A 26,737-nucleotide genomic window follows, 5' to 3' on the forward strand; every position below is an offset into this window, starting at 1 on the left:
TTTGCACCCTGTCACTTCTTTCTTGTCTTTTTTTTTTTTCTTTAAAAACACCACCAAACAGTTTTCACCTAGAACTCATCCACAGACATTTAAAAAGGTGGTATCTTTGGAGAAAACTTGTAGTCGATCACAAGATCATCCACTAGATTTAATTTTATCCGGAAGGCTGACCTGACATTAAATGTCTAAAAATCATCTAACAGAGCTGTGAAAAGTAAGCACTACATAGGAAGGACATTTGTGAGTTCTTTGATACAGAAGACATAGGGAGCTGTGGATTTCTGCATTAATCCATTTATTGAACAACAGGAGGAAATCAGACTGCCCGTGATTGCCCACCCTTATTTACCAGTTGGAATGCCCAGCTGCAGCTGGGTTGATTTGAGAGCTCACTGGGTCGGGTTTAATCATCTTCTTTTGTCTGTCTTGAAAGCGGATGTTGAAGTGGAATCTCTCCACCTGCTGTGTAAGGAGCAGTATCTGCCTCTTCACACTCGACTTCATAAAGCTTTAATGTCTTTCCAGGATTGATAAGAGTTGTGAAGGCTACTGTTTCAGACTTGGCATTTTTGCTTTTGTTTTACAGACTGTTTATTCCATGGCTCCGTTCCCTTTCCCACAATTGGCAGAGTTGAGGGAAAAATACACCTACAACATTACACCGTTCCCAGCCACAGTTAAACCCACCTCACTTTCTGGGTAAGGTTTTTAAATTCCTTGTTGTTTTCATGATGGAGAACTTAATATCTTAATTTGTTATTGTAAATTAATATTTATGAAACCTCAGAGATATGTTAAAGTAATTTGACACTTAGAATCTAATGTCCCTTTCCAAATGGTTTTGATTTAAACTCGAGAGATTTTTAAAAGTGTACTTTGCGGAGAAATTTGGAATGTAAACTGGAGAGATATTTAGCAACCCCACAACTTATCTAACGATATCAAGTATTAAAAATCTCAATAGTTAAAATAGTGTGGAACCTGTATACAAGTACACAGATGAGCTAATTTAAAAACTGTGAAGACCAAAAATTGACAATTGATAAAGAGTTTATCATATGAAAAATAGGCATATTGAATCAATGGTGAAAAGTTATACTATTTAGTAAATGGTGATGGGCTAATGAGAACTAATTTGGAAAGAAAATGAGAGTCAGACCTCATACTAGATGCCAGGATAAATTCCGTATGGATGAATGTGTTAAATAGAACAATGAAATAATAAAATTAGCATAAGAAAATGTGGAAGAATTCCTTTAGTTCTTTGGAATTGGAAAGGCCTTAATAACTGACTCAAAATTTAAAAAAAAAGGAAAAAATTAAGTACTTTAAATATAATTTTCTGGGCGACCCAAACGGAACAAAACCAAACCTCTATAAGTGGACTCAAAAATATCTGTGGAAGGATATTTTTAACTTACTATGCAAAATAGGGATGGATATTGCTAATATATAAAACTCCTAGAAATCAATAAGAAAATGGCCACCCAAGCCGGGTGTGGTGGCTCACGCCTGTAATCCTAGAACTTTGGGAAGCTGAAGCAGGAGGATCACTTGAGGCCAGGAATTCGAGACCAGCCTGGGCAACATAGCAAGATCCTGTCTCTACAAAAATTACAAAAATTAGCAGGGTGTAGTAGTGCATACCTGTAGTCCTAGCTACTTGGGAGGCTGAGGCAGGAGGATTGCTTGCACCTCGGAGTTTGTCATGGTATATTATTGGAAACCACTCAAGTGTATACCATTAGCAGCCTGGTTCCACACTATGGGGTGTGTACATCCAGTAGAGCTGTAAGAAAGCATAAGGAAACTCTGTGTATTCTTGTGTACCATGATTGTGCAGTGGTACAATCATGGCATACTGCGGCCTTAACCTTCTAGGCTCAGATGATTTTCCCATCTTAGTCTCCTAAATAGCTGGGACCACAGGCACGTACCACCGTGCCTGGATAATTTTTAAATTTCTTGCAGAGACAGAGTCTCACTATGTTACCCAGTCTGGTCTTCAACTCTTGGGCTCAAGCAATCCTCCTGCCTTAGCCTCCCAAAGTGCTGAGATTACAGGTGTGAGCCACTGTGCCCAGCCTGTAAAGATTTCTTATATAAATAAAGGCAAGATGCAGAAGAGCATATATAGTATGCTAATAGTTATGCAAAAAGAAGAGAAAAATAAAAGCATGTAGTCATATTTGCCTAGTGTGCTCAGAGAAACTGAAGAATACATAAGAACCAGTAACAGTGATCACCTGTGGGAATTAGATGGGAGATTCTCACAAGTGACCATGGTTACTAGTTTCAATGGGCAGAAGTTGGACAGAGATGGGAGGGACACTTTATAAATCATGTCATTATATATAATTCTTTTTCTTGGAGATGGAATCTTGCTCTGTCGTTGCTCAGGCTAGAATGCAGTGGCGTGATCTTGGCTCACTGCAACCTCTGCCTCCCGGGTTCAAGCGATTCTCTAGCCTCAGCCTCCCAAGTAGCTGGAATCACAGGTGTGCAGCACCACACTAGAGACGGGGTTTCACAATGTTAATTATATGTAATTCTGTGTTAATTATGTATATGGCATTTAAACCATGTAACTGTATTATGTTTTAAAATACCATGGTTTTCTTTGTATATTTCTTTTTTGTCTTTTATGTTTTCCAAGACGACATAGTAAGGCCGGAGACAGTGATGAAGAGAATGACCCAGACGATGAGGATGCTGTCGTTAATGCAGTGGGGTGTCTTGGACCTTTTAGTGGGTTCCTGGCTCCTGAACTGCAGAAGTACCAAAAACAAATTAAAGGTAAAGAGGTGGCTCTTGATTTAGATTATCATGATGTATTGGTTTACTACAATAAGAGTAATATTGTGTCCTATAGATGCCCCAGTAATTTTCTGAACTGGTTACAACTATTAAAAGTCTTTATTAGGCTAGTCATGGTGGGTCATGCCTGTAAGCCCAGCACTTTAGGAGGCTGAGACAGCATGATCATTTGAAGCCAGGTTTTCAAGACTAGCCTGAGCAACATAGGGATACCCAGTCTCTACCAGACAACAACAACAACATTAAAAAGTCATTACTAGGCTGGGTGTGGTGGCTCATGCTTGTAATCCCAGCACTTTGGGAGGCCGAGGCAGATGCATCATGAGGTCAGGAGTTCGAGAGCAGCCTGGCCAATATGGTGAAACCCTGTCTCTACTAAAAATACAAAAATTAGCTGGGCGTGGTGGTGTGTGCCTGTAGTCCCAGCTGCTTGGAAGGCTGAGGCAGGAGAGTCGCTTGAACCCAGGAGGCAGAGGTTGCAGTGAGCCGAGATCATGCCACTGCACTCCAGTCTGGGCAACAGAGCAAGACTCCATCTCAAGAAAAAAAAAAAAAAGAAATTGTTACTAAAAGTATCTTCTCTGTTACTTTATCTTTTTATTACATAATGGTTTCTCTCTGTATTACCTGTTACATGCATAGTACACATTTCTTTTTCTCTATGGTGACTTTTGCTCCCATGCATTGGATTCAACTTTGTATGCTAAGTTCCTTAGCACAGACCCTGGCATATAGCAGATGCTTAATATACTCCATCTGAATTTACTTTATTCCAGACTGGCTTCTCTTCCAATAGGATTACCCTTTAAATCAAAATGTTATGGTGACCTCTACTTGAATTTCTTGAGTGACAAGAAACTTATTATTTCACAAGACACTTTGCTTGATTCTTCCCCTTAGTCCGTGGTTTCTATTTACAAAGAGATAACTTCCACCTACCCATTCTACTAATAGTTCTTCTCTTTGCTTTTTTTTTCTATTTGAAGGCATCACTGTTTATTAACTGACCAGATTACAAAAATAATCATGGTAGACCCCTTAGTTCATCCTTCTAATAAGCATGTATCTCTTCTCTTCCCTATTGCCAGCATTTCTACCTTCCACAAAATAGGAGGTCTTTTTCTTCATTCCACCTTGTGGAGAGGATAATTTGAAGGGTCACAGGAAGTTATTGGCTTCTTTGAAGCCTTTTCCAACAGTATCTCATGATTCAGATCCTCCATGCAGATGATGTCATATTTACCAAGAGATTGAGCAATCAAAGTGTTATCTGTCATGGCAATTTGCTTCTTTTCGATTTTGCTATAATGACACTTGTAGATTAGTTCATTTACTTACTTTAGGTTTGGGTACCACCATGCAATGTATGGTTCTCCAATCCTCACCATGTTAATTGAAGCCTTGCTGAGCTTAACAAAGGTTCCATTGAAGATCTGACGAAGGTGAAGAAACTCCAACACCTTTCAGACCTTTGGGCTCACACCATTGATACCTCTGATCCTTAGGGAAAATGACAGTTTGGGTTCTGTAAGAACATAGAAGTTGCCAGCTTTTCTTGCCCTCCTAGCCATTTGAATCTCAGTTCTATCCATCTGCCTGTATTCCTTGTGACTGTGTTTAGCTTTTTCATAGATACGCTTCCTCCTTGCCTTTTGAAGCATCTTTTCGGCAAACTTCTTTCTCAGGTGCTTGATCTTCAGCTCTGCAAAATTCCTTTGCTTTTTCTTAAGGGTTTCTGGCACAGCAGGAACCTTCTTTTTCTTCTCTTCGACACCCTCCATGGTTCTACGGGAAAAGAGGATTCTTCCCTTTGGAAAAAACCAGAACAAGTCTACTTACTCCCTCTTCTACCTGACATCTCTTCAAATCTTTGAGGACAGCTATTCATGTCCTCCAAAGCTTTCTCAAAGGCCCCAGTTCAGAATGTCTTTAAGCATGTCTCTTAAGTTATGACTTCTGGACCTCCTAATATTCTATTAATTTACCTCTAGATATCCTGTAATTTGGTAATGTTCCCCTTAAAATGTGGTGCTCTGAATCACATGCCATGTTTTATTTCATTTTTTTTTTTTCTAAACAGAATAGACTTCTGTGGTCTGGAATTATCAATGTTATGCACTGTTTTAAAGTCTGTGGTTCTCTATGTCCTTTCTTGTCTTGGGTGGCAGCTTCTTTTAGGATATTTTTTCTACCTCTTCTAGTTTGAAGACCATTCTCCTTGTTCAAAGATATTAGAAATATGCTGAAAGAGGACAGAAACAGAATAGATGTCAGGCACCTCTGTGTTCTCTTTGCCGTCTTCTAACTTTATACTACCTTCTTGAAGTCATGGGGCCATCTTCTCTTTTTTTGGTTCTTATTTGTTAGGTAGGAGCAGTGGCAGCAGCTGCTGCTACTTCTAACTTTTGGTTGTGATCTTTTGGAGTATTTCCCACAAACCTCAGCTTGTTTTGAGTTTTAGCCTTTTTAATGGCTGGGCTCATACTGTTTTGTGAGTATGTCCTTGGTATGTGCTCTTCTCTCATCCTTTTAAAGGCTTTTTAAAAATCTGAACCCAACAAGAGTCTTCTTGATTTCTGCAATGCCTTCTACCCCCTTTCTTATTGCCTGAGTTTCAGCTTTTGATTTCTAGCCATAGGATCAATATGTATTTTAATGGTAAAGTTTTTGAATCTGTTTCTGTAGCCTGGGTCTATGTTTCATTTTTTTTTCTCTGTTTTTCTTTCTGTGCATTTTTGTGCTCTAGGATGACATGATCACTTTCTCCTAAATTTCATCATTAGTCTTTCTTGTTGATTTTGCTCTGATTAGCAGTTTCTCTGTTAATTTTCTTCTCCTTACAGAACTGATTACAGTAAAAAAATGAATTTCTGAGATGTTTAGCCTTTGTCTGAATAACACTCTCAGCAGATGTTAGGATAGTTGGAGACTCTCAGTCTTTTTTTTTTACTCTGGCTCCCATGTCAGTTTTACAAATTGTGCTGGAGAAGCTTGCTGTCTCCTGCTTTGGCCTGTGCAGTCTGTGGGTTACTCCCACCTAGTATTGTTTCTCTTTCTTGGAGGTCATCTCAATTTTATTTAAGAGACAAATCTGCTAGTTGTAGCTATCACAAGAGCAGACACCACATCCGACATAACAACAGAGTGGACAGGAAATGCTTGTTAAATAAACAAAGCATTCATTCTGGTGATACAGTGGTCTGAAGTCTTGATAATTTTATAAATTGTTATGATTTTTAATGTAAGAAGAATGCACTTTTAATGACTGTCTAAACTCTACAAACCAATTCTGTATAAATCCTCATGCCGTTGTGTGGAAATCTGTACAATGATTTTAGAAATTAGGAGTTATATCTTTCTAAGGGAATCTTAGAAAATGGCAGTGATTTTTATCTGGAAGCAGTTGATGTTATGTCTATATAGCTAACAAACTGGTAACAAAATCAGACACTGAACCCATATAGCTCATGTTAGACCCACAGTTAGGTTAATAAGAAAATGCAGAAATATTTTCAGGAGCACATCAAAATGAGCACCAGACAAACTCTAGTATGCATTTTTTTCTGTGGTTTAGAATTTCATGGAGGTTAAGATACTGCACTGGGTTGTAGTGTTATCAATTTCCATTTACTCCTGTTCCCCTCCACCGACCATCTCCTTATGTCTCATCCTTCGAGCGCAGAGCCAAATGAGGAGCAGAGTCTGAGATCTAATAACATTGCAGAGCTGAGTCCAGGAGCAATCAATTCCTGTCGAAGTGAATACCATGCAGCTTTTAACAGTATGATGATGGAACGCATGACCACAGATATCAATGCACTGAAGCAGCAGTACTCTCGAATTAAAAAGAAGCAACAGCAGCAGGTTCATCAGGTGTACATCAGGGCAGGTAATGTGATTCTTCATTTGAATCAATTTCAACTCTATATCAACTTGTAAAATGAAGAACAAATAATCCTAGGAAGTCCTTGGAATTACTAACTGTAGCTCAGTAGCTGGCATGAGATAATAGCATATTTAGCATTTCATTTTAAATTTTATTTTATCAGGCTCTAAAGAAGAAAAAGACTGCAGGTTCTTTTTAGGCCCCAAGGATCAGGCAGTTGATGGTATTAAACACGTCTCTACTATGTGTGCTGTGGAGAAGGGTTTACAAATGATTAAAATGTTGCAAAGCCATGCAATCCTTGGACTTGAGAAATTTTGGAGCCTAAATTTTATGCATCTGAATATAGAATTTAGTCATCTGTGCACTAGTAAATTAAGCTATATACTAGTCATTTAGGTGATATTATAACAGATGTTGTGATCAGAGAAACTGGGAAAAAAACATTAAAAAGCCTGTGCCTTGCTGATGGCAAGTATCTTGGGAATATACCAAGAAGAACACAATTATAATGCAATTGGAAATGCTCTTTTCCAAGGATTGCCAAGCTTTTTTCTTTTTAATTCCAAAAATCCTAGTGAACAATCTGCTTAATTGTTTAATATATGCTGATTTGGGAGTTGTTTTTTCTTGCTTGAAGTGAATATCTTAATGAAAATGGTGCCTGTCCAGAATTAACTGAAATATAAATTTGACATGTTTTTAAAGTGGCATGTGAGCATGTGACTGATCCTGCACAAAAACTGAATTTACCTTCCATTTATCAGAGAAGAATAGTTGACTTCTTGACGATTCTCACTTTATCCTGAATCATTAAGAAACCAGTCACAAAATAAATGAACAATTTCACTTTAAGTTTCAAAAACATTGGCACATACATTTCCTCATTTTGTCCTTAAAACAAATCTATGAGGAAGGCAAGGATAGATAGTCTCATCTTCTTCCAAATAGTGAGGAAATGGTGATTCAGGAAGGCTTAGCAATTGTCCAGGGTTATATAGCTATAGTGAGTGGTCAGGCCAGGGCCAGAACACAGGTGTTCTGATTCTTTGCACAGTCCCTTTTTAACTACACTGTACAAGTCTTTGGGTGTGATGGTAAACAATTGTTCAGGGTGCTAAATCGGCCCAGTGGTTTGTACCTTCATCAGGGATCAGCAAACTGTGGTCTGTAGGCCAAATCCTGCTCATTACCTGTTTTTGTAAATACAGTTTTTTGTTTGTTTGTTTTGAGAATGACAAAGAATGAGTACTCTGTCATTCAGGCTGGAGTGCAGTGGTGCGATCTCAGCTCACTGTAACCTCCACTTCCCAGGTTCAAGCAATTCTTGTGCCTCAGCCTCCCAAGTAGCTGGGATTACAGGCATGCACCACCATGCCTGGCTAATTTTTGTATTTTTAGTAAAGACAGGGTTTCACCATGTTGGCCAGGCTGATCTTGAACTTCTGACCTCAGGTGATGTGCCCACCTTGGCCTCCCAAAGTGCTGGGATTACAGGAGTGGGCCACCGCACCTGGCCTGTAAATACAGTTTTATTGGAACACAGGCATGCCCATTTGTTTACAGGTTGTCTAAGGCTCCTTTCACACCACAGTGGCTAAAATATTTACAGTCTGGTCCGTTACAGGAAAAGTTTGCTGACCCCTTCTCCAGATCATGGTTGATGTGGTTCTCTTTAAGGAAGAGATTGCTGCTCAAAGGCAAAGCTCTAGAACATTGGTTCTTGAAATTTAGTGTGCATACAGATCATTTGGGGATCTGCTAAAATATAGACTCTGTTTGGAATGGAGTTGAAATTACATGTTTCTAACAAGCCCATAGGCACTGCTGGTGCTGCTGCTTGGGGACTGTATTAGTCTGTTTTCACACTGCAAATAAAGACATACCTGAGACTAGGCAGTTTATAAGAGGCTTAATGGACTTACAGTTTCACATGGCTGGGGAGGCCTCACAATCATGGTGGAAGGCAAGGAGGAACAAGTCACATCTTACGTGGATGGCAGCAGGCAAAGAGAACTTGTGCAGGGAAACTCCCATTTTTAAAACCATCAGATCTCGTGAGACTTATTCACTATCACGAGAACAGCATGGGAAAGACCTACCCCCATGATTCAGTTATCTCTTACTGGGTCCCTCCTACAACACATGGGGATTATGGGAGCTACAAGATGAGATTTGGGTGGGGATACGGCAAAACCTTATCAGAGACCATGGTTTGAGTAGCATGGTTTTAGATGAGATGGTATATGATAGGATTAGCAGCACAGGTGGAGAGATTGAACTTGAACTAGAGGCAAAAAGACCTTAGCTTCCGAGACTTAGTGGAAGGTGGTGAGGTTGGTGGTTGAGGTATCAGCTTCCGAGGTTAGGGAGGGTGGGAAATAGAGGCCTTTCAGATCTGATAGCTTTTGTTTTCATGGAGAAATTGGGGGAAAGTTGTTTGGTGGGAATAAGGTGGGGGTTGGGAGTAAATGAGAGGTTAAAGAAAGTAATGAAGATTTAGTTAGGTCATTGAAAGGAGTGAGAGAGGGAAATGAAAAGATTGTTTGGCATTGAGGACCCAGTGAAATGGGAGGTCATGAATTTGAAGGGCTCAGTTTCAGAAAAGAGAATGTAGATTATGGACCCCAGGTTGGGGCTTTACTAGCAATGTGTGACAAAGAGACAGGGATGCCTATGAGGCAGTGATCTAAGCGGTCAGCCATGCACCTGGCAGGGTAGGGGTGTCAGTGAGCCAAAGACACATGAGGGGTTATGAGGAGCCTGAGGAACAAGGAGCCAGAAGTCTCTGTGGTTCATTACCACATATAGTTAGACTGAGAGCCTGAGAGCTGGAAGAGCCAAAGTGAGGAGTATTAGAATTAAATATTTTCACATAAGGTAGAGCTGGGTGATAAGGTTTAGGATGGAACTGGGGAGGTTGAGGAACTATGAGAATATAATGGAGGGCCAATCACAGTGACAGTCAAATAATTGGGGAGGTGGCAGGAATGTGGTGAAAAGGAGACAGTCATCAACATTTTTAGTTGATATTGGGGTATGACCAATGGTAAATGACAACAGTAGAGAAGGGTAGAAGTTAGTTCAGCCAGATGACATGGACATCAAGGAAGAAGGAAACTCACACACAGAGGGAGAGGCCTTCTCCCTACAATTTCTGTCTGCAGCTGCCATCCTGGGACCATGTATGTTGAATGCTGCATTGGAAATAGGAGTCTGGTCATAGCCACAGGTGGTCAATGATAATGCCATCGACAGTGCCTTCTAGGAGAACAAAGCTTTTTTGTTTGTTTGTTTTGAGAAGGAGTCTCACTGTATTACCCAGGCTGGAATGCAGTGGCGCAGTGTCGGCTCACTGCAAGCTTCACCTCCTGGGTTCAAGCAGTCTCCTCCCTCAGCCTCCCAAGTAGCTGGGACTACAGGCGTGCACCACCACATCTGGCTAATTTTTGTATTTTTAGTAGAGACAGGGTTTCGCCATGTTGGCCAGGCTGGTCTCGAACTCCTGGCCTCAAGTGATCCTCCTGCCTTGGCCTCCCAAAGTGCTGGAATTACAGGCATGAACCACAGCACCTTGCTGAGGACAAAGCTTTTGGTGCTTTTCAGTTTTCAATTGGCTTTTGAAGTTCATTGAGGACACAGGAGTGGTTTTTCATCTGTCGGGCTAGATGCTGGATAGCCGTGATTTCACTGCATTCTCACTTCTGTCATTCTGCTGGATCTCACTTCATAATATGCAGTGTGTTCTTTTCCTACCTCTCAGAGGCTGACAGATGATAATCCATATGGTCATAGTGTTTGTTGTATTATTTTTTTAAAATCTGCAAAGATTTTTCTAGGTACAGTAACTCAGAGGTTGCTACTCAGAGCCAAGAGCTCTCTGTAAAAAAAACATTAGGGAGTCCAGGCTCTGATTAGGAATGAGGGGTCAGATGTTCCTTTTTGTATCATCACCCTGTGGTCCCTTCCTCTTTAAAGAAGAGCGCATTGGTATTCCAGGCTCTTGGGTTGAATTCAGTTTCTACTGTCTTCAGTCACATGACTCTGCCCCTCCCTGGGGAATACATGGGAAGGGATGTGGTAGATGGGGCTGGGAGGACCTCTAAGTGATTTCTGTTCCACGATGGATGCGTTTCTTTGTGGTACACTTCATACTACCTTTCAACATTTCTTTCAGACAAAGGGCCAGTGACCAGCATTCTTCCGTCTCAGGTAAACAGTTCTCCAGTTATAAACCACCTTCTTTTAGGAAAGAAGATGAAAATGACTAACAGAGCTGCCAAGAATGCTGTCATCCACATCCCTGGTCACACAGGAGGGAAAATATCTCCTGTCCCCTATGAAGACCTTAAGACGAAGCTCAACTCCCCATGGCGAACTCACATCCGAGTCCACAAAAAGAACATGCCAAGGACCAAGAGTCATCCAGGCTGTGGGGACACCATAGGGCTGATAGATGAACAGAACGAGGCCAGCAAGACCAACGGGCTGGGGGCAGCAGAGGCGTTCCCCTCTGGTTGTACAGCGACAGCTGGGAGAGAAGGCAGCAGCCCTGAAGGCAGCACCGGGAGGACGATCGAGGGGCAGTCTCCGGAGCCGGTGTTCGGAGATGCTAATGTGGATGTGTCTGCGGTTCAGGTGAAGTTGGGAGCCCTGGAACTGAACCAGAGGGATGCTGCAGCTGAAACGGAGCCCAGGGTGCACCCACCCTGCCAGCGGCACTGCCCAGAGCCGCCGAGTGCACCTGAAGAAAACAAAGCCACCAGCAAACCTCCCCAAGGCAGCAACTCAAAAACCCCCATCTTTAGCCCTTTTCCCAGCGTCAAGCCCCTGCGGAAATCTGCTACTGCCAGGAACTTGGGATTATATGGCCCTACAGAAAGAACCCCAACCGTGCACTTTCCTCAAATGAGTAGGAGCTTCAGCAAACCCGGTGGTGGAAACAGTGGCACTAAAAAACGATGATGTCTCCCCAAAACTTTGTATCTGGACTCACCTTTTCACAGTAGTATAAGGGTTGCAGCTGAATGGCTCTAAAAGAGTTTTATTTGTCCAGTGAAAATGAATAGGTTCAGGGATGAGCAACAGCCCATAAAAAATGGGAACTGGAAGTTTTATAATAGGAGTTAGAACAGGGCTGTTTTCCCAGCTACTTCCTAACTGACAAAGTGGATTCTTGTGGCAAAATAAATATTGTGGTTTTATAGTGTGAAGTTTTCCCAATTTTTCATTGTGAGCTGTTTAAAAAAGACTGTATGTCTAGATTGTTAACTCTCATCCATCCTTCTGTTCTGGGGGCCTTCAGAGTTCCTGTGACAGCACCCCCAAACCTTCCAGTTCTCTGGGTGTTACTAATACTCAAGCATGCACATACCAACTTGCTAGGACAGAAACTGTAAAAAGAAAGTTTCTTCATTACAAAAAACTTCCTGATTTTCCTTTTCATGCTTTACAGAGGGGATTGTGTTGTGTGAGATTTCCCACAGTACCAGTCTCAAATTTTTTTTTATTCTTATGCTAAATCATAGGAGAAAAATCTAGATAGCCTTTCTTTAACTGTCTATTTCTACCTGCAAAATGAAGACAACCTTTCATCTGTTGAAATTTCGGTCGATAACCCAGCTGAAGATCTCATGCACAGGACACACTTGGCATATGCTTTAAGCAGTTGCTCTGGACAGCTTGCTCGTGCCACTGAGCTTTTCCTGAGGTTTGTGTTCGCCTCTCGAGGAGAGCTTTGATCCTCAGCGGTACAGATGACTTGATGGGCTCCACACGGAGCCTGGCCTGCATCCCTCACCACACAGCTCACTCACCCACCAGCTCTCAACTGCAGACGCACAAGGCCTCTGCTCAGAAGCCAGAACACAGCACCTGTGACTCTGTTACTTGAATTTTGTGCTTTTTGATTGGAGTCCTTTGTTGAGTACTTTGTTAATTGAACACTGCCTTTCTCTGGAGAAGGCCCCAGTGCTTTCTAGCTCCCTCTCACTCCTGCCCTTTCTAGCTCTCTCTCACCCAGCGGGTCAGGGATAGCACCTCTTGTCTCCACTATGCAGATGGGAACTCTGAGCCACACAGAGGTGAAGTAGCACTTCAGTTACTCAAGGTCAGTACTCCCGGTATTCCAAGTGACTTAGCCACATTTCCCTCAGTGCAATAGGCGGGTTTAATGCTCTTTGTACACAGATGTATTGGCTACATAGCTTGTAAAAACCAAGACTGGGAAGCCAGTCACTAAAATCCTTCTTGACTCAAAGGACCTGTCTCCAGATGGTACAGAGTCCCTTGATGGCATTTTACAAAACCAGCTCTGACTTCCTTATCCTGAACAGGGAGTTTATTTTAAAAATGCTTCATGCACCTGTTATTTGGCTGAACAAAAGGCTCACTCCTCAATCCCCTTCTCCCCGCCATCTTTAGAGGAATAGACTCAGCCTTCATGTTCGTCTCTGGAAGACTATTGGCGATACTTGCAGGAATATTGTTGATGCAGCCAATATTAATTTGAGCTAATGGATTGTTAATTCTGAAACGAAAACTATAATTGTAGAGCAGGCTTTTACTATGAGAGGTACTAATTTTTATAATAGAGAATGTGGTTGTGTGAGCTTTTTTTGAACAGAAAACACAGCAATGACCTATACCGTGAGAAAAGCTATTTTATCTTCTTCATGGTATTTTTACCCCCAAAGGAACTGAAGATGGAAAATATGACTAATAAGTTATTGCAGTTTTGGTCTTGAATTCTGTGCCATCTGAAGTTAGCATCCAGCTTCTTAAAAAGCAGCCACGCCTACAGCCTGTTTTTTGGGAAGGGTGTAGGTGGAGAGATGGGCTTATTTTGCATACCACCCTCAGGGCCCAGAGACCCGCTGCATTTTCCAAAGTTAAGCAAATGACACCATTTTCTTCCATCAGCTAAACTTTACAGATAAGAATGATTCCACCTCATATCCTTTTCTTTGCCCCTTCTCAAATGAGTCAGAATAGTCATGTTGCCCTTGAGGGATGTCTGACTTGAATGGAGAATTGTTCTTTCCTCTCTTGAATCAGCTCACTAGCTCCCTGATGGTCTGGGTTCAAGGAGATGGTTAATGAGGTAGAGGCCACTTATACAAGTCCTTGGGATTGTACCATTGCTATCCACAAACTTACTATCAACAACACATGCTGTGCCCTGTGAACACTCTCCTCTCACCTATTTCCAGGGTTGGTCTTCCTGAGAAGGGGTGGATGAGGTAACACAGTTTGGGATATGTATCTGTTGAATGAATGAATAAGTGAAAGGATAATAGTCCTCTGAGGTAAAAATGGCCTTGTGAGAATTTTGAAAATCCAACAGATTCCTATTAAAGCACTCTGTGTACCAATAACATGCATGCATTGTACCAAGTAATCACAATGTGAATTGGTCAATTTATGAGCCTTGCCTACTTTAGAAAATAAAGAAACCTGCAGTAGCCTCTACCACACAGCATGTACAAAGACCAGTATGGACTTGCTATCTTCCCTATGTATTGCACACTGTATGCAAACACCAGAAGTACTTAACAAGTAGTGGTTTCTTGATTTTTAGATATGTCTGTAGCCTCTTAGCACTTTTGCCGGGAATCAACTCATTCTGATGCCTCTGCACCTCAGTTCCTCTTACAAAAGCCTCCAGATGATCTAAATCTAGTTAGCAATGTCAGCCTATGGACTGCAGCTGTTTGGGACATTGTATTCCTTTGTTTGTCTCTTGTTGTTCTGAAGGATTGTATTGATCACAAAGCTATATGCATAAAGATTCTCATTGTTGTAACTGTTGTGCCATTTTCTGAGTGCATGCATGGAACACTGTTGTGACAGTCCCTTCTCCCTTCTTCCTTCACCCCCAACCCCAGACCCCACTTGGTCACATGAACCAGGGAAACAGCCCAATAAGCTCCATCCCCCTCAGTCTAATCGCTGGGTTGCAGGGTGGCCTGTGACCTGCCCAGCATTTGCAGAATCGCTGGTTCCTGAATATGAGTAAGCACAGAGTTTACCTAAGAGAGTTTACCTAAAATTAACCTTTAGATCTACTATTTATTTTTGTCTTAATAAAATGAACAATAAATATAGTTTAGCTGCATGGCATTAAGGATTCTGTATGAATAGATGTATAGTTGCTGCCATCTCCCCATATAAACTCTCTCTTTATGTCGTTTCTGAGCCACTTTCTTTGCTGCCTATAGCATTTAAAATATATTATTTTTCCTAATTAGAAAAGTCATAGGTTTTAGAAAATTGGGAAAACAAAAAGAGCATAAGGAATCATCAATACTCTGATATAGATATAGATCTTTCCAGTACGTTTGTGTATTTGTGTACACGCCATTATCTACAAAAAAGTTATGTTGAACATGGTAGTTTAAGCTTGCTTTCTGGCAAATGCTCTTATACAATACGATTTTTAGTGACTAATATTCCATAATGTGTTCATGCCAGAATTCACATAACCAGTACCTTGTCAAATAGGAGGTTTCTGACTAGATAGCAGTAGAGACAGTATCCTGTTACATGTGTGTACATAGCCCAAATTATTTTCTTAGGATATGTGTATAGAAGTGGAGTTGAAGGGTCAGGAAATATGTCCATTTTTAAGATACATGTATCTCCAAATTGCCATTCTTAAAGATTGAAGTTATACAAGCAGTGAATGAGAATGCCTGCTTCTCTACATCCTGGAAGAGGCAGCAATCTCTTTCCTTTTTTTTCCTTTCTATGACTTCTAGTGTTGAAGCGCCAACGGAAGTGTTTTAGAAGCAGTGATAATGAACACTCATAACACCCATACCTCATTCCTGACTTTTAAAAGAAGCATTAAGTAAGATGTTGAGGTTTCTGGTAGGTGCCTATTATTAGGTTAAGAAAATTCCCTTTTATTCTTTGCTTGCTAAGAGTTTTTCTCATCAACAGGTATTAAATTTCATAAAAAGAACTTTAATTGTATCTTTTGAGAAGGGAATGGTACTTGAGACTTGGTATCCTGAACTCAAAGAAATAGCCATTACTAGGTTTTGTCAAAGAATACCAGATATTTTAGAGTTGGAAGTTATGTAGTAAAAGCTTTATGTGCAAAATGTTCATTGAAGTATTAAGTGTACTAATGGAAACCTGAAAACAGTGTAAATATCTGGGAGTAGGGGAGATGTCTGGGTGAATTATGATTCATCCCGAGGATGGAAATGTGAAGGCCAGTGAGTATTTGGGCCATTGAAGTGGCAGTTATCTGTTATCCACATCAGGCAGCTCAGAGTAAAGTCAGCAAGTCTACAGTCCTAGAGCCACCAGGATACAGTGATGGATGGGAGGCCTTTGCCGGACGGTGGCTGAAGGCAGAACTGTCGGAGTGGTTCTTCCACAAAGGCAGCCAGTGCTCACCTGAATGGGGACTGGTACTGCAGGTGTTGGGTCAGCTTTCATGCCGTTCCCTGCTGGCTATCTCCCAATGCTGAATGTCTGACTCAGTTCAGGCTGCTGTAACAAAGTACCATAGACTGAGGTGGCTCAAACAACAGACATTCCTTTCTCACAGTTCTGGAGGGTGAGAAGTCAAAGATCAAGGTGTCTGCAAATTTGTTATCTGGTGAGGAAGGGCCCTCTTCCTGGTTTGCAGATGGCTACCTTCTTCCTGTGTCCTCACACGATGGAGAAAGGGAGTATGTTCTGGTCTCTTCCTCTTCTGATAAGGGCACTAACCTCATCATGAGGGTCCCATCCTCATGATGTCATCTAAACCTAATTACCTCCCAATGGCCCCGCCTTCAAATACCATCACGTTGAAGGTTGCTTCCTTCCTGGTGGTTTGCTCTGGTCAGACCAAATGACCTCCTGAAAAGTGTCACTTGATCCCATTCTCTCCATCCCAGGCAATCTTTATCTGGCTACACCAACCTGTGCCCCAGGGGCTTCAAGAGTTGTTGTTGTTGTTGTTTTAACATCAAAAACCAGAAAGTTGACTTGTTTCTTAGTGTTTACTTTCTTGCTATAACAATTCTAGTTTTCCTTTAGGCAATGCTGATCACTGGGAAGGAGGTGGATCAATTCTCCTATGGGACCAACAGTTTTCTGGGAAGAAACTTCCTGATACCTCAACCTAGGAATCTCCCTATCCCTGGAGAGTCCAGGAATCTATATTAAAACATGAAACAAAGCAAAAAATAAAAAAACCTCCCTTAATAATTGTTTTCTTTTTGAGACAGGGTCTCACTCTGTTGTCCAGGCTGGAGTGCAGTGGCACAATCTTGGCTTACTGCAACCTCCACCTCCCATGTTCAAGCAATTCTCCTGCCTCAGTCTCCCAAGTAGCTGGGACTACAAGTTTGCACCACTATGCCCGGCTAATTTTTCTATTTTTAGTAGAGATGGGGTTTCATCATGTCCACCAGGCTTGTCTTGAACTCCTGGCCTCAAGCAATCCGCCCACCTTGGCCTCCCAAAGTGCTAGGATTACAGATGTGAGCCACTGTGCCTGGCCCTCCTTAGTAATTTGAATGTTGAACTAAGTTTAGCAACCACCAAACAAGTTAACTATAACCATATGTCACCTGATGACGGGGTAACAATGGGGAAGTTGTTAGGTAATTTCAACGTTGTGCGAATATCAGGGAGTGTGCTCACACAAACCTAGATGGTATAGCCTACTACACACCTGGGCTATATGGTGTAGCCTATTGCTCCTAGACTACAAACCTGTATAGCAAGTTACTGTGCCGAACACTGCAGTCAGTTGTAACACAATGGTAATTGTGTATCTAAACATATTAGAAAAGGTACAGTAAAAATACAGTTTTACAATCACACAGGACCACCATAGCATATGAGGTCCATCGTTGACTGAAACGTGATGTGGCACATGACTGTATTATAATGGTCTCCTAACCGGTCTCACTGCCATCCATTTTGGACCTTCCCCCTGCCCACCCCACCTCTCTGCTGCTTGGCTATACACTGCTGCCAGAATGACCTTTCTAAAATGAAAAACTAATTGGGCCATCCCTCTGGTCAAAATCCTTCTTCATTTTGTGGAGGTTAAAAGCTAAAATCCTTATCTTAGCATGTTTTGACCCATGGTTAATTTTCCGTCTTTTTTTCCCACAGCTTCCCCATTCATTACCTCGTGCGACCTATCCTCACCAGCACCATAACATCAACCATCGGTGGAGCTCCTTGAGCTCAGCACTATACTAGCTGGTTTGTGCTATCTCACTTATTCCTCCCAAGAGCTCTGTGAAGCTTACTGGCACTGTATTACAGATGATGAAGGTGAAGTGAGCAGTTACATCCTTGGCCACTTGGAAGGAGGTGGATGAATTCCCCTGTGTGACCAACAGTTTTCCGGGAGGAAACTTCCTGATACCTCAACCTAGGAATCTCCTTATCCCTGGAGAGTCCAGAAATCTATATTAAAATGTGAAACAAAGCAACAAACAAACAAACAAACCTCCCTTAGTAATTTTTTTTTGTTTTTGAGACAGGGTCTTGCTCTGTCGCCCAGGCTGGAGTGCAGTAGCGCAATCTCAGCTCACTGCAACCTGCTCACTGCAACCTATTTAGCTGGTAAATAACGTCTGGATCCATCTGACACCAGAGCCTGAGCTCTTCCTTTGCTACACTGTCTTATAACTTTGCCCATAACTCCAAGTTCCCTGAAGGCCCCCCACTCCCCTAATTCCCTCATACTGCTGTGTATTCATAAAACCTTGCTTCAAGCACCCTCCTTGCTCCAGTCTGCCTGGCAGATACCTACCTATCCTTTTAGTCTCATCACACACATTAATGAGGTAAAATCCAATCTATGCCACTATATGATTTGGGGCAAGTTACTTAACATCTGAGACCTTCAATTTCCACATCTGTACAGTGAGAATAATTTCAATCTCATAGGATTCGTTGTGGACAATTGCCATCTTTGCTGCCTAGAATTTACTATGCTTTGGCAACATCGCCCTAATTTTGCTTGGGGAGCCAGCCCTCCTCCACCTCTGCCCACATACTTCCGGTTACAGTGATGGCCCTGGAGGGAGCACAGGGCCTGAGCTCAGACACTCAGCACTTTTCCTCCTCCTCACTATGGTGTCTGACCCATGGATGAGCCACAGGAAAAGAAACTCAATTCCTAGGCTCTTGTTTTGAACTCTCAGGGAAGCAAACTCACTCGTTTCTACTGGATTTGGTCCTAAGTTGCCAAGGTTTGGGGAAAATTGGGTTACATATAGCTTATGTGATTAACTCCAAAAATGAATATGCAACAGAATTTAACCTGGAAGGAAAAAGCCCAGGAGTTGTTGCTGGCAGCTCTCTTGTAACCATGAGGGGAGAGCTTGTTGGAGAAGAGTTAACACTGAGCAAGCAGAGCTGAGAAACAGAGAGAAATCAGGCTGCTTTCAGGGCCTGTGAGCTCTGGATCAGGCCATGCCCAAAGCCAATTTGTCTCATCTTATTTACTATATCAGCTAACATTCCAATTTTGCGGTTTAGCCAGTTTGGTCAGATTTTCTACCACTCATGTTGAAAAACTCTTAATTGGAACAGAGGTGTTGTGAAGATTACAGATTATAAGGGCAAAATGGTGGCTGTATCAGTGAACAGTAGTCAGGATTATTTTTTACTTTCCGGTGACTCAAACCTCTCCTAAACTGCTCTCTCAGTTTTGGCTCCGTCTTCCCATCATAATAATAGGTGGTGTAGAGAGGTGACAGAGTCAAGGAACATGGTTCTTGTTTTCTGAAGATGGTTCTTTCCTCAAGCCCTTTGAGTCTTCTTTGGTCTTATATTCTCGTCACAGAAGGAGAGGTGATTGTCTTTCCCCAGTTTTGTCTACCATTCCGGTTCCATCTGCGTTCCCGGAGGAGTCCTGTTGAGGGCAGAGTGACTGCGAGCAAAACATGAAGAGCTGTGTCACCAAGTTCCATAAAATCTGGGAGCCCAAGCAGCGTATTTGTGGGATTTGTCTGACAGAACGCAATGGAAACAGAACGCAATGGAAACAGAGCGCGGCATTCACTCCATCTCCCACAGGTGAGCGGCAGTTTTCTCACAGAGGGGGCTCTAGCGCATCCCTAATGGCGTCTGCGGGGAAGCAGCGGGGCTGGGTGAGAAAGTGGGTCTCACGGGACCTGCAGTGTTCAGCAGAGCCGTGGGAGTACCTGCTGGGAGCATACTTGTTTGGGAACACATGAGAGGCACCCCCTGAAGATTTCAAGAAAACCGGATAGCATTAGGAGATATACCTAATGTAAATGACGAGTTAATGGGTGCAGCACACCAACATGGCACATGTATACATAAGTAACAAACCTGCACGTTGTGCACGTGTACCCTAGAACTTAAAGTATAATAATAATAATAAAAAAAAAAAAATAAATATATATATATATATATACACACACACATATAAAAAGAAAACCTTGCCCAGTTAAGGGGATGGGAGGACTTTATAGGCCCTGTTTCGAAATACGTCTGTGAGAACAGTGTTGAGTCATTGTTGCTACAGGGACCCTATCTGGACCAAGAAGTTGCTAAGGTCTGGGGAAGGTTGAGCTACATATAACTTATGTGATGAACTCCACAAATGTCTGTGCAACAGAATTTAACAGATGGTGAAAAGTGTAAAGATTTTTGTTGCATGTATGGCTGTGGAGCAGAATTTCTAGTACATTTGTCAAGTGTGAAACAAATCACAGAATCATGATATTATTTAATAAAAAGTGCTTATATCACAATAATAAACATTACTAATGGCAATCCTAGGCATCATGTAGCTCAATGATTTTCAAAGGTTTTTAAGAAGCAGAACATTATAAAATTATTGTTTAGGCTTTTATTTTAAGTAGATAATATTTGCACATGGTGAAAATTTAACATGTACAAAAAAGCACATAGGAAAACTAGGTCTCCCTCCACCCCTTGTCCCCTGTCCCCTCAAAGCTTCTACTCACAGGAAACCAATGTTACTCCTTTCTTTTGTATCCTTTCAGAGATGTTTTATGTATATTCAAGCACATTCTCGCACACACACTTTCGTAAGCAGTAACACAATAACCTTCTGAACTTTCCTTTTTCACTGTGTACCATGGAGATTGTTCCAGAACAGTGCAAGTAGAGCCACCTCGTTCTTTTTTACTGTTGCATAGATTTCCATTTCAGGTCTGTGCACAATACATTTATTCTCTAATCTATTATTAGATTATTTATTTGCTTCCAATTTCATATCTATAGAATATGCATATCCTTGTACATATGATGTAATATTGCAAATGAGGAAGTTAGCTAAAGAATAAATTCTAAGAGATGGAATTACTTGTCAACAATGCACATTTAAAATTTTGATGCATGTTGCCAAATTGCTCTCCACAGATGTTCCATAAGTTTCTACTTCCATCAGCAATGTAAGGAAGTGCCCAATACCTCCTACCCCCACATTACTGAGGATCTTATCAAATTTTTTGATCTTTTCTGATTGGGTGAGTACTTAATGTATGTTTGAAAAATATGCATAAGGTTGACATATATTTAAAAGTTATTTATACGTCCTTTGTTCATAGGCTTTGCTCATTCTTGCTGTTTTTTTCTTACTGATTTTTTTTTTTTTTTTTGAGACAGAGTCTCACTCTGTCTTCCAGGCTGGAGTGCAGTGGCGTAATCTTGGCTCACTGCAAGCTCCACCTCCCAGGTTCATGCCATTCTCCTGCCTCAGCCTCCTGAGTAGCTGGGACTACAGGTGCCCGCCACCACGCCCGGCTAATTTTTGTATTTTTTTTGGTAGAGATGGGGTTTCACCATGTTAGCCAGGATGGTCTTGATCTCCTGACCTCGTGATCGGCCTGCCTCAGCCTCCCAAAATGCTGGGATTACAGGCATGAGCCACTGTGCCCAGCCTTTTTCTTACTGATTTGTGAGTTTTTCATGTGTTAAGAAAAACATCCTTGTCTGTAATCTGTGTCACAATATTTTTCTCATTTTGTCAATTATCTTTTGACTTTGTTCATGCTGATTTATTGACATGTATATAGATTTAAGGTCATTTTTATTTGGTCATATCTATTAATCTTTTCTATTACAGCTTCTGGGTTTTGTGTGATATTTGGAAAGGCTCTCTCTACTTCTTTGTGGTTATTTTAAAGTTCTTTAATTTTTTCCTTCTACTAGTTTTATGGTTTCATTTTTTATGTTTAAATCTGACTCATTTGGAATTTACTTTTGTGTAAGTTGGGAACTAAGGTTCCATCTTAACTTTATTTTTTCCAAATAGTTACCTAGTGGTGCCGGTACCATTTATTAATCTTTCCCCTATTGATTAAAAATGCCACCTTTATAATCACATACTAAATTCCTGTATGTTTTAGGGTGAATATCTGAACCACTACCCTCACTGAGGTGGGGGCAGAGAGGCCAGAGCTCTGTGAGCTGGTTTCCTCTCTCGTTGCCAACATTACCCCTGAAGTTGCTTTGGGGGAGATCTTGGGGTTCTGGGGAACAGAGTTTGAAAACTACCAGTCTGCACCACTCTCTCTTTTCACTGATGAAAATCTGTAGCTCAGTGTAATTAAGTGACTTAAAATAATGTTCTGACATTGGCAAGTTGCTGTATGTTCCTAATCCCGTAACCCCCCGCCATGTGCATGGGGTATATCATTGGTGTAGGAGCTGCGCTGATATGAGAATCACGGGAAGTTGGCCAGGGAGCCCACAGCTGCTGTTAGGGACTGCTATAGTGTCAGAAGGCCTCATCCATGTATTTGGGGGAAAGAATATTCCAGAAAGAGGAAACAGCAAGTACAAAATTTCTGAGCTACATATGTAGAGAGATATAGGTATAGGTATAGAAATAGTATAGATAATTTAGAAAGACAGAGATAGAGACAGATCTAGAGATTAGAACGTGCTTCAGCTAAGAGTAGTACCATTTTTACTTAGCATGCTGTTCATATTAATAAGTTGCTGTTATAATTTTCACAGCCAAAAATCCATACATGATGTTATTTGTATTGTTTATGTTGTTTTATATATTGCTTTTATTTATGCTTATATTTTGACAGCACTCCTAAATTGAGTGGAATGATTGCAAAGTGTTTCCAATAAATGAGGATACTCCACCCCTTGCCCTCCAAAAGTCTTCTCGTCAGTTTGGGTTTTGGTGCCAGCAATTTAGTCTTGACTGACACAATAACGTTTCAAATTTCTAGAAATAGTTGGGGGAGGGGAAGACTAGCCTGTGTTGTAGAGCTTTGAAGAGATAAAAACAGCTTTGCACCTGATGCCTTTCCCTGAGAAAGTAGTCAGCCCCAGAGAGTCCCACTTCCACCTTCTTTTGAAATTATCTTAGAGGTAACCAGTGGATCCCCTCCAGGAGGGACTGTCCATCCCCACCAGGTGCAGAGAATGAACCACTGCTTAAGTTTGCCTGGTAAATGGTTTAGAGTGTCACTGCTAGACATGGTGGCTGTGATGTCACTACTGTTTGTATCTTGAAAGGTCAATAAAGAATGAGTAAAACATTTGAAGAGGTTCTTATTCAACAACAATATTTGTTTAAAGGCTTGCCAAAAACACAAAACAAAGCCTTAAACCCCAAACCTTTAATAGTATAAAAATAACAAGGCTTAAGTCATAAACATTGGATTTCCAGAATTTAAAAAGATAATTTTTGAAAAAGGAATTACATCAAGATTTTTTTTTGAATTGACTGTCTTCTAAAAAAAATTAAAAAAACAAAAACAAGAAAAGCAATAACAAAAAACAGTTGCTAATCTTCAATCCAGAGAATTGGATGGATTCCAGTATTTTATTCACAAACAAGCTTCATCCAAATGGCAGAACAACAGGGGTCTGGCCTTCTGCATGGCTCAGGCCTGAGTTTCTGAACCGGAGGGTATATGGTGAGGTTGGGATTAAGGGTGTTCCTGCCTCATTTAATCAGGGCCTAGTCACAGTTGCACCAGCAGCTGTTTTCACATCTAATTCTGTTGGCCTTATAGTCTGGGAAAATTCTCCCAACTCCAACAATGAACTGACTTGGAACTTGAGACTCTGCGGTGCTGATATTGACACCAGAAAATCTGGACACTGCTCCAGGGTTCTTTCATAAAGTCCGAGAGGTCATACTATTTTCAAAGCAACATCAGGGCGTGATTTGCCTTTTTCACTCTCATTTTCTCACAAGTATACAAGGAGGTTTTCAGAGGCTGCATAATGTGTGATATCACAACAGACTGAATGCAGGAGCAGATAGGAGAACCCAGCTGTCTTCTATTAAACCACATATGAAAGAGATTTGCAAAAATGTAAAGCAATACTGCTCTTTCACCAGATATTTTTGTTTTGGAAAATGTGGTTATTTTTCATAGAATCTTATTTATGATAATGGATTTATTGTATTTTTAAAAGAATTAAAATATTTTGACTTTACTTATAATACACTAAATAAAAGATATCATGCATAAGCTCTTTAGGGTCCTCATTTTTAAGAGCTTATGTGAAGTTTAAAGTTTGTCTAAAGAGGTTCAGAGACTAAATTTTGAGAATTATGAGTCTATGGGATAGTGAAGGAAGATAAACACAAAATAACAATTAATATTTATTGAGTGCTGCCTGTTTGACAGGCACTGTGCTAAGAGCCTTACATGGATTGCCTCCTTTAATTCTCATAACCACCCCTCAGAGTAAGTACCAGTGTTTCTTCTTTTATTTTTAAGAGACAGGGTCTCACTTTTTCACCCAGGCTGAAGTGCAGTGGCACAATCATAGCTCAGTGTAATCTTGAACTCCTGGGCTCAAGTGATCCTCCTGCCTTGGCCTCCCAAAATGCTGGGACTACAGGTGCGTGCCACCACGCCTGGCTTTAGTGTTCCTTCTTCTGCAATAGATGAGGAAACTGGAGCTTGGAGAGGATGTTACTTTCTCAAGGTCATAGAGCTGGAGAGTGGCAGAGGATGGAATTGAACCTGGGAGTGTGGCTGTAGCTCCCTTATTCTTTTTTTTTTTTTTTGTATTATTATTATACTTTATGTTTTATGGTACATGTGCGCAATGTGCAGGTAAGTTACATATGTATACATGTGCCATGCTGGTGCACTGCACCCACTAACTCGTCATCTAGCATTAGGTATATCTCCCAATGCTATCCCTCCCCCCTCCCCCCACCCCACAACAGTCCCCGAAGTGTGATGTTCCCCTTCCTGTGTCCATGTGTTCTCATTGTTCAATTCCCACCTATGAGTGAGAATATGCAGTGTTTGGTTTTTTGTTCTTGCGATAGTTTACTGAGAATGATGATTTCCAATTTCATCCATGTCCCTACAAAGGACGTGAACTCATCATTTTTTATGGCTGCATAGTATTCCATGGTGTATATGTGCCACATTTTCTTAATCCAGTCTATCATTTTTGGACATTTGGGTTGGTTCCAAGTCTTTGCTATTGTGAATAATGCCGCAATAAACATACGTGTGCATGTGTCTTTATAGCAGCATGATTTATAGTCCTTTGGGTATATACCCAGTAATGGGATGGCTGGGTCAAATGGTATTTCTAGTTCTAGATCCCTGAGGAATCACCACACTGACTTCCACAAGGGTTGAACTAGTTTACAGTCCCACCAACAGTGTAAAAGTGTTCCTATTTCTCCACATCCTCTCCAGCACCTGTTGTTTCCTGACTTTTTAATGATTGCCATTCTAACTGGTGTGAGATGGTATCTCATTGTGGTTTTGATTTGCATTTCTCTGATGGCCAGTGATGGTGAGCATTTTTTCATGTGTTTTTTGGCTGCATAAATGTGTTCTTTTGAGAAGTGTCTGTTCATGTCCTTCGCCCACTTTTTGATGGGGTTGTTTGTTTTTTTCTTGTAAATTTGTTGGAGTTCATTGTAGATTCTGGATATTAGCCCTTTGTCAGATGAGTAGGTTGCAAAAATTTTCTCCCATTTTGTAGGTTGCCTGTTCACTCTGATGGTAGTTTCCTTTGCTGTGCAGAAGCTCTTTAGTTTAATTAGATCCCATTTGTCAATTTTGGCTTTTGTTGCCATTGCTTTTGGTGTTTTAGACATGAAGTCCTTACCCATGCCTATGTCCTGAATGGTAATGCCTAGGTTTTCTTCTAGGGTTTTTATGGTTTCTGGTCTAACGTTTAAGTCTTTAATCCATCTTGAATTGATTTTTGTATAAGGTGTAAGGAAGGGATCCAGTTTCAGCTTTCTACATATGGCTAGCCAGTTTTCCCAGCACCATTTATTAAATAGGGAATCCTTTCCCCATTTCTTGTTTTTGTCAGGTTTGTCAAAGATCAGATAGTTGTAGATATGTGGCATTATTTCTAACGGCTCTGTTCTGTTCCATTGATCTATATCTCTGTTTTGGTACCAGTACCATGCTGTTTTGGTTACTGTAGCCTTGTAGTATAGTTTGAAGTCAGGTAGTGTGATGCCTCCAGCTTTGTTCTTTTGGCTTAGGATTGACTTGGCGATGCGGGCTCTTTTTTGGTTCCATATGAACTTTAAAGTAGTTTTTTCCAATTCTGTGAAGAAAGTCATTGGTAGCTTGATGGGGATGGCATTGAATCTGTAAATTACCTTGGGAAGGATGGCCATTTTCACGATATTGATTCTTCCTACCCATGAGCATGGAATGTTCTTCCATTTGTTTGTATCCTCTTTTATTTCCTTGAGCAGTGGTTTGTAGTTCTCCTTGAAGAGGTCCTTCAAATCCCTTGTAAGTTGGATTCCTAGGTATTTGATTCTCTTTGAAGCAATTATGAATGGGAGTTCACTCATGATTTGGCTCTCTGTTTGTCTGTTATTGATGTATAAGAATGCTTGTGATTTTTGTACATTGATTTTGTATCCTGAGACTTTGCTGAAGTTGCTTATCAGCTTAAGGAGATTTTGGGCTGAGACAATGGGGTTTTCTAGATATATAATCATGTCATCTGCAAACAGGGACAATTTGACTTCCTCTTTTCCTAATTGAATACCCTTGATTTCCTTCTCCTGCCTAATTGCCCTGGCCA

General features: G+C 41.1%; 1 protein-coding gene and 1 pseudogene across 2 annotated transcripts in view; one reads left to right on the forward strand and one right to left on the reverse strand.

Moving 5' to 3' along the window:
* Positions 1 to 14,507, forward strand: part of TBC1D30 (TBC1 domain family member 30) — a 105,316-nt gene extending 90,809 nt beyond the window's left edge. Inside the window, exons 10-13 of one of the 2 annotated variants that reach the window (XM_024256371.3) lie at positions 587 to 699; positions 2,657 to 2,796; positions 6,500 to 6,706; positions 10,881 to 14,507. In XM_024256371.3, coding sequence (XP_024112139.2) covers positions 587 to 699; positions 2,657 to 2,796; positions 6,500 to 6,706; positions 10,881 to 11,668 — 1,248 coding nt within the window. In that variant the 3' untranslated portion in view covers positions 11,669 to 14,507. 2 annotated transcript variants of the gene reach the window in all.
* Positions 3,761 to 4,656, reverse strand: LOC100435796 (large ribosomal subunit protein uL30-like; annotated as a pseudogene).
* Positions 14,508 to 26,737: the final 12,230 nt, after the last annotated feature.

The sequence above is a fragment of the Pongo abelii genome, chromosome 10, assembly GCF_028885655.2.
Source record: "Pongo abelii isolate AG06213 chromosome 10, NHGRI_mPonAbe1-v2.0_pri, whole genome shotgun sequence".
In the NCBI taxonomy this organism is placed as follows: domain Eukaryota; kingdom Metazoa; phylum Chordata; class Mammalia; order Primates; family Hominidae; genus Pongo; species Pongo abelii.